This window comes from Otolemur garnettii, unplaced genomic scaffold, assembly GCF_000181295.1.
Source record: "Otolemur garnettii isolate 467f Iridium unplaced genomic scaffold, OtoGar3 scaffold00173, whole genome shotgun sequence".
Taxonomy (NCBI): domain Eukaryota; kingdom Metazoa; phylum Chordata; class Mammalia; order Primates; family Galagidae; genus Otolemur; species Otolemur garnettii.
This window is the reverse complement of record NW_003852568.1, coordinates 2,430,554-2,439,311: the sequence shown is the minus strand read 5'-3', so window position 1 is coordinate 2,439,311 and position 8,758 is coordinate 2,430,554. Positions and strand designations below refer to the sequence as shown.

Here is an 8,758-nt window from a genome sequence, read left to right as displayed (position 1 = left end):
TTGCTGTGAGCTGTGATGCCATAGCACTCTACCCAGGGGGACAGCTTGAGGCTCTGTCTCAAAAAAATAAAAAATAAAAGTCAATACCAGCTCAAAACACTCCTTTTGTAACCCCTCAGATATACTCCCTGCCCCTCAGGGACAATGCCTCACCTGTCCCCCAGGTGGCTGCAAAGGCACGGAAGCATTTTAGGGAGCTGAGGGCTTCCAGAAAATGGAAAGCGCTCCCTGCTGCAGGCCTAGGCACAGGTTCCCAGCTACACTGGTTTTATTCCTCACAAACCTGGGAGGCAGGGATTTGCCTCCTTTTATGGGTGACAGGCCTGGGATGACTGAGAAACTTGCCCAAGGTCCCAGTGAACAGCAGAGCTGGGCTCAGAGCCAGATAGCCCTGAACTCCCTCCACAGCCCATTGAGCTACCACTCTGAGGGACCCAGGGCCACGTCCCCACGTAGGTGGGTGGCTGCTAGAACCCACCAGCCGCATCCCGGCACAGCCTTGCTGGGCCACCTGCACTCCCCTACAAGAGCCAGCCTTGGGCTAGTGGGCCACTCTGCCCACTCCACCTCCCTCTGTGCCTCCTCCCCAGGCCATAGCCCTGGCCTTCTCCAGTGCTGTCCCCCAGGCCTGACCATCTGGAATCCCTGTTCCCACCTCCCAGCCAGCCAGGCTCCCTGGTCCCTTATGCTCCTCATGTCCTGAGCTCCCTGTGAGCTGGAGGAAGACACGTGCATGACATATGGGAAAATAATGACACCACCAATCAAGACACCCCTCCTGCACCTGTGACTTAGCAAGTGCTGTAACTTCCTGAGCCTGGGTTTCTTCATCAGTAAAATTAGGAGATTGGGTCACCAGATAATCTCTATGTTCTTTCAGTGCTCAGGCAATGACAGAAGCTTCCACTCAGGCCAAGGTTTACTACTGCTCAGAGTCTTCACAAACTTGCCAAAGAGGTTAAAATGCAGAATTTGCTATAGGCTTTTCATGTATAAAATTCCCTTCAGTTGTTACCAGTTCCTGCTACAGGCTAACCTGAGCAGTACAAACACAAAATCATATATTTTAATATTTAGAGATTAACATGTAAGGTACCCTCTAACAAAACCCAGGACGTCTTAATGTTTCACAAACTAAAAAGCCAGACTGTGTAAATGGCTGGTTCAAATAAAGGAAGCCTTGTATGCCTTCCTCGTTGTGGCCTGCAGTCACGGATACCTGAGAGGCCAGCAACTAATGATATACATGGCCACTGGAGGTGCAGGTGGGACCCCAAGTCCCCATGGCCACTTTCTTAGACTGTCAGAGTTTCTCAGCATATGGCCCATGCACCACCTGCGTCAGCAGCCGTGCAAGCCTACCTCAGACCCACATATCTTATCCCTCTGCCTGGGAATCTGCACATGAGGAGGTCCCCGGTGCCTTCTATGTGCCCTGGTGTTTCAGGATGCTCCTCTGACACCCTCCCAGTCCCCTCTCTAATTCCCTGAGTGATGGCAGGAGAGCTGGGCTCTGGGCGCCTGGAGGACCACACATCACACATACATATCACACACATACACTTCCAAATCTTCAGGCACATGGCTCAGCACCTGTAGCTCAATGGCTGGGCACCAGCCACGTACACCAGAGCTGACAGGTTCAAATCTAGCCTGGGCCTGCCAACCAACAATGACAACTACAATTAAAAAATAGCCAGGCATTGTGGCAGGCACCTATAGTCCCAGCTACATAGGAGGCTGAGGCAAGAGAATCACTTAAGCCCAAGAGTTTGAGGCTGCTGTGAGCTGTGACACCACAGCACTCTACCCACGGCGACAGCTTGAGACGCTGTCTCAAAAAAAAAAAAAAAAAAGATCTTCAAGGCCTCTTGACCTCTCCTCCGCTGCCCCCAGATCCCAGAGAGGACAGAGCAGGCAGGCACCCGGGGCGGGGGGTGGGTGGGTGAAGGTGCCTTGCATTGGGTAGTGTTTTCAAATATGACAGGATTTGGTGAAGAGCTCTTGATTTTTAAGTTTTCAAAACCAATTTTTATTTTTTAATGTGAAAGTCTTATCCAGTTGAGCCCAGTAAGAGGCCAAACCCACATGCCCACATTTGTCCCGCACACCCTATCTGGGTCATAGTGAGGTGAGTCTCCAACTCTGTGACTCTCTGCCCAATGCAGCTGCAAACCCCGTAACCAAAGGGAGTGGGCCCAAAGTTGTCAGCCCTGCCCAGCTTTCCTGTCCACAGCCACTGCTCTGGCCAGAAATCTTTAGCCCAAGGGAAACTCTCATCCTCGTAGGACGTGGCACAGTGGCAGAGGGCCAGGTGGGTCTTCAGAGACTATACACCACAGACTGGGGTGGCACAGAGCAGGGGCAAACATGCTGGCTGGGCAGCCCCTCCCTCCCATCACACCGGGGACAATGCAGGGCAGACAGGGGGAGCCAGGCTCTCAGACACTCTCCAGCCTGCCGGCTGCAGAGTGTGTGCTTAGTTTCAGAGCAGTGAGATCAGGTGATTCTCACCCCTCTTCAGCCCCACCCCCTCCAATCACATCATCATAAAGTACACAGTGAGGGAAGGAGCCGGCTACTCTTCGCTTAGGGACAAAGACTTCCTCACTGTGGAGGCAGGTTCCTTGACATTTAACTGGTCCCACCCCATGGCCACCAAACTCTCACCAGGTCCCCCTGAGTGACTTCGCCATTCCCCAGGGAGCACCGAAAAGAGCCTAAAAGGAACAACAGGGACAGGAATGCGGTGGTGACTTTAAGAATATCTTGTTAAACACTGAGAAATCTGAAAGTATTGCCATTTCCACTAAAAATTCTTTTTTTTTTTTTAAGACAGTCTTACTATGTCACCCTCGGTAGAGTGCTATGGTGTCATAGCTCACAGTAACCTCAGACTCTTGGGATTATGCAATTCTCTGGCCTCAGCCTCCCAAGTAGCTGGGACTACACAGGTGCCAGCCACAAGCCTGGCTATTTTGTTGCAGTTGTCATTGTTTTAGCTGGCCCGGGCCAGGTTCGAACCCACCAACCTGGGTGTATGTGGCTGGTGCTGTAACCACTGTGCTATGGGTGCCGAGCCTCCACTAAAAACTTTTTCTTTCTTTTTTTTCTGAGATACAGTCTCATTCTGTTGCCCTAGGTAGAGTGCCATGGCATCATAACTTACAGCAACCTCAGACTCCTGGGTTCAAGCGATCCTCTTGCCTCAGTTTTTCTTATTTATTTATTTTTGTTGTTGCAGTTTGGCCAGGGCTGGGTTTGAAACCGCCACCTTTGGTATAAGGGGTGCCCTACTCACTGAGCCACAGGCACCACCCAGTTTTTCATTTTGGTAGAAATGCAGTCTCGCTCTTGCTCAGGCTGCTTTCAAACTCAACTCAGGCGATCCACCTGCCTCGGCTCCAGAGTGCTAGGATAAAGTGGCCAGACATCCTGCTTTTGGCAGGACAGTCCTGATTTTTAATAATTTGTCCCTTGTCCCACGGCATTTTAAAGAAGTCCCAATTTTTGGAAAGAATGCACGACAAGCTAAGGAATGGCAGGAAACATAATAGACGGTTTTCGGCTGCCACGTGGCTATTTCGTCAGGATATGAGTTTTATATTATTTTTGTTAATTTTATAATGTTAAAATTTAATAACAACAAATAATTGTTGAGAACTGATTATCAATAATTGCTTATCAAAGTTCGCATTGTTGATCAATTGTTAGAATTCGACCACCATTGTTTGGACTTAATGAACAAAGGCATTTTTGGGCATTGGCAACGAGGAAAACATTTTGTAAATGTCTCTCAGACGAAACAAGGGATGTCAACAAATCAGCTATTCAGATAATTTAGGTAAGTAATTTATTTATTTCATGAATTTAGCAGACAGTACTTGTATTATTTATATTTTATAGTGGCGGCAAAAAGTCTAGTGCCATCCTTGAAAGTGACACTTATGACCACCCCCAACCCTGTCAATGGTGTCTTGCTTTACCAATGTTAAAATCTGGTCACCTCATGCTAGGACTACCAGCGTGAGCCATAGCACCCAGCCTAAAAATGCTTTTTTTTTTACTTCTTCCTCCTGTAGTGTTCTCTTACCCTCCATGTAGCTGGGATCACAAGGTCCGGCTGTCTTGTTGTTGTTGTAGAGACGGAGTCTCACTCTGGCTCACTCTGCCTCAGGCGAGTCTTCAGGTGGTCTCGAACCTCTGAGCACAGGTGATCCACTCGCCTCGGCCTCCCACAGCACTGGGACAACAGGCATGAGCCACCACGCCCGGCCTAAAAATTCTTAAAAAGTAACACATGGTATAGTTGCAACAAAAACATTTTGTAAGGACCTCTGTGGCTCCTTAGACAGCAGCTGTGCCAGCCGGTATTGTTAAGAATGTGGAAAAGGAACCAAGGTCAAAAAGTTTTCAAAACACAAAGTAAAATCTCTCTTTTTTTTTTTTTTTTTTGCAGTTTTTGGCCAAGGCTTGGCTTGAACCCACCACCCCTGCTATATGGGGCCGGTACCCTACTCCTTGAGCCACAGGCACCACCACAAAGTAAAATCTTTCACATGCCTTTGTATTCCCAAGGAGGAAAATTCCATTTTTGACATTTGATGTGACCATGAAAGCACTCTATCAAGCAATAATAGTTCATAGGACTTAGGGGCCCATGAAATACATTTGAAGACATGATACTTCAACTATTGGACTGTCTGAGAGCCACTCCTAAGAAGACTGAGTAAAACTTACACAGCCAGCTCCATTTTTTTTAAATTTGAGATTGCACGGCCCACTGAGGATTGAGGATGCAGTACAAACTGAAGCTCTGTCCGTCAAGGTGGAAAGTATTCTCTCAGTATATGCGACACTTTGCTTGTGGTCAGGGCATTTCTTTAAGGACAGGGTCCCCTGATCCCACCTCCCACTCAAACCATCCCCCACTCAAGACAGTCCATATCCCTCCAGCTCTTCCCTGTCCAGGAATCAATTAGCCTCACCCTGTGGGGTTCCCACTCTGACTAAGCCATTCACACAGAACCACAGGGTTTTGTAAACAGGATGAGCCCATCAGCCCAGAGTATTTTCCTGACTAGTCAGTCTTGCTCCGTGTTATCTTCAGAGAAGCAAGGTCAAAGGGTATTGACCTAGGAGCACACTGGTAAAGTCTGGATGAACCAATTGGCTAAAGCAGGGACAGTGTTAAATGGCTGCTCCTGAGATCTTTAGGAAAAACAATGAACCCTTCAACAGCAGAATGGCCTTCGTGCTGTTCTCATAAAAGCAGAAAGGAAGTAAGGGTAGCTATGAATATCCTCTTTCTTTTTTTTTTTTTTTTTTGGAGACAGAGCCTCAAGCTGTCGCCCTGGCTAGAGTGCTGTGGCCTCACAGCTCACAGCAACCTCCAACTCCTGGGCTCAAGCGAGTCTCCTGCCTCCGCCTCCCAAGTAGCTGGGACCACAGGTGCCCGCCACAACACCTGGCTATTTTTTGGTTGCAGCCATCATTGTTGTTTGGTGGGAGAATATCCTCTTTCTAAACAACCCAGGCACTCAGGGCAGTTGGAAGATTTGATATGATAAAGAATCAAAGACTTAAAGGACATGATTTGTTGACACAGATTTTGGTGAGCCTTTTACCTCAGACTTCTTTAAAGATAGTTCTCACTGGTGGGTCTTGGGGACATCTGGTGCTGCTGGAATATGCCCTTCCCCCAATTCTTGACAATCTCCTGGTGCACCGTCTGCTGCACTTCTGGGCCCCTTGCCAAGAGTTACACTGCCCAGGATAATGTGAATGATGTCTAATGAGAGAAAGTGGCAGGCACAGGCACATCGGTGAGTTATGCTAAGGAGTTAAACAGCAAGGGATGTCCATATGAAGTCCCCTGGGCATAAATGGTGTAAAATCATACTCACACACTCCTGTTACAGTATTCAGTGTCTTACCAGAACAGAAGACTCTTTTTAATTCATGCCAGAAAAACCAAACCACTATTTCTGAGAAGTGACATCAACTCTATGATTCAAGTGACCTTAATGTTATTTATTTATTTATTTATTTATTTATTTATTTATTTTTGGAGACAGAGTCTCACTCTGTCCCCCTAGGTAGAGTGCTATGGCATCATAACTCACAGCAACCTCAAACTCTTGGGCTCAAGCGATACTCCTGCCTCAGCCTTTTGAGTATTTGGGACTACAGGTGCCTGCCACAATGCCCATTTATTTTTTTTAGTAGCCAATAGACCAACCCAGGCTGTTCTTGAATTCCTCAGCTCAAGAGGTCCACCTGCCTGGGCTTCCCAGAGTGCTAGGATTATAAGCATGAGCCCCCGTGCCCGGCCCAAGTGCTCTTGTAATGAAAAGCCACAAAAAAATATTTTGGGACTTCTTTTAATGGCGTAGGAGGAGAATGTCTCCTCTTCAGTGGAGCCTGAGGCATGCAGGGGAGATGCTTGATTCTGGAACTTCTGATGGAACTCCTTGGGACCTCTTTGCAGAGGTCACCCCATATTTCCTGGAAAGGGCCTCAGTCTGCCTATGGGCATCCTGCAGGCCCCAGAGGGCTGGGCTCCCCAGCCCTGACTGCCCTGATCTAGACAGGCACATGAAAAGGATCATCGTTAGCCATGGTGCCTGTGCATTTATCAAGCAAAGTGAACACGGAGTGCTTAAACAGCTCATTTGTGCAAAGCAGTGTCACTGTTTAACACCACTTCTCAGATTGACGAATTGTATTTCTCAAATTGAAGAATTGCATTTATTGAGAATAAATCTATTTTATTCTCCTAGGTCCCAATATTTTCAATAAAATCAATGCTATCATCTATGGGACTATGTGTCACTCTGTTGTAAACAAGGAAATACCCTGGTATTAATGTCCCCTTTCTTTCATTTAAAAACCCTAACTTAAGTAGGCCTTATTGGTATTATTTCCTTGAAACAGATATTATATGTCTATTGAGCGCAGGCTCTCCCATAATATATAATTCATAATACAATGGGCAAGCTCTTACTTGTAAACGATAAGGAGGTCATTTAGATGCTTCCTATTAAGAGAACACAAAAATTTATATTAAAAACACATTTTTTGTGGAAAAACAAAATGTAGTATATCCACACAATGGAATACTAATTATTCAGTGATTAAAAAAATCAATTACCGTTATACGCTACCACATGGAAGACTCTCGGTCATTCGGCTGAGTGAAGAAAGCCAGATGCAAAAGAATATATACGGTATCATTCCATTTACATAAATATTTAGAAAAATGTGGTGGCGGTTTCTTAAATGATTGCACCGGTCCACAATCTGTATCAAATTGTACAGTTTAAGTGGATGCAATTGATTGTGTGTAAATTATACTGCAATTAAGTGGATTTTTTAAAATCTGTAGGAAGCTTTCCTTCCTAGGAGCTAAACGCTCCCTTCTGACCCCACCTCACCACCAGGGGGCAGCACTCAACAGTGTGTCCAAATCAGCCCAGTCACCTTTCAGGTGGTGCCTTAATTCAAAGCAAACTCCCACCATCCGTCACGTTACATAGTATATTAGAATTTTCAGCGATTGCATCATCTGGTTTATAGTTAATTCATATACTTTATGTTTTATTGTTGTCCAAGATCTGTAAGAATAAAGAATTTACACTTTTTTTTTGCTTTTCCGTGTAATAAAAATGTCAATACTGGGGGTACTGAATCTTTAGAATGGACGTCTGTGCCTTATTCAAGGTCAGGAAGCACAGATGTAAAAGAAGAGCTTAGAGGTGACAAGCCTGGATGTTTGGTTTTCCCACCTTTGAATGACCTTTGCCTCAGAGGACGCTGGTGGGACCAGCTGGGTGCGCACTTCGGGCTTTGGGAACAGGAAAGCACCATGCAGGCTTAGCTGCCACCTTCAACCAGCCTGATGCTTCCCAGCTTCCTGCCAGAAATTGAATTCAATAGACCTGCCTTCCACTGATTTCTTGAGAACACGAACCTACTGTTTTTCCTTTTAGGTACTTTAAAACTGCTCTGTATGTGTGCCACATGCATATCATGCTTCATATATCATATTACACATACGTTTCTAGAAGTAACTGGCTCTCGATCTGCCCTGGACCAAGCCACTCCCAGCCAGCCAACAGGAACTCACACTGACACCTGCTGCATACCCTCCACTCTTACCTACATTTCATGCACTGACAGACTTACTGTACTAATGGCATCATCTCCCATGGGCATTTATTTGTGTGTGTCACAGCTAGCATATCTGTTAAAACAAAATATTTAAAAATGAAAAATTGATCACATTATTATAGACACAATCCACACGCTTTTTGCTTCTCTGAAAAACAAATCTGAAAGTTATCAGTCCAAATAACAACCTGTACTATCTGGGCATCCTCTCAATAGTCTGAATGAGAGTTACACACGTGACACACAGTACAGTCAGGTCAACAGCTTATACAAAATTTGGTCCCAAATTCTTCTCTTACTGAATTTGAAGAGTCCATTCCAAGATCTGGAGAACTCTTGCTGGGGTTTTGGGACAAAGTCATCTTGGGATGGTGCCTGCACACATGGACTCTGGAACACGCTGAACATGAGCTCTAGGGCCTTATTGTTCTCCACAGTGGGCTAGGGGACATTGTCTTCAGACAGCCCAAATGACTCTCGCAAAGGATAGTGGCCACTCCCAGGTAGGAAAGATAATTTAAAGGCCCTCTTCTTCTAGATTATTTACCATATCAACATGCACTATCTGGCCATAAAATTATTATTT

At 46.0% G+C, this 8,758-nt stretch overlaps 1 protein-coding gene across 1 annotated transcript in view; it reads right to left on the bottom strand.

Annotated features, from left to right (window-relative positions):
* Positions 1 to 8,758, bottom strand: part of LOC100960218 (cytochrome P450 27C1) — an 11,345-nt gene that overhangs the window by 1,696 nt on the left and 891 nt on the right. The window contains 7 exon segments of the mRNA XM_023519388.1: positions 2,108 to 2,329; positions 2,612 to 2,720; positions 5,656 to 5,704; positions 5,707 to 5,791; positions 6,498 to 6,580; positions 8,472 to 8,633; positions 8,636 to 8,668. Of these exon segments, the coding sequence (XP_023375156.1) occupies positions 2,108 to 2,329; positions 2,612 to 2,720; positions 5,656 to 5,704; positions 5,707 to 5,791; positions 6,498 to 6,580; positions 8,472 to 8,633; positions 8,636 to 8,668 (743 nt within the window).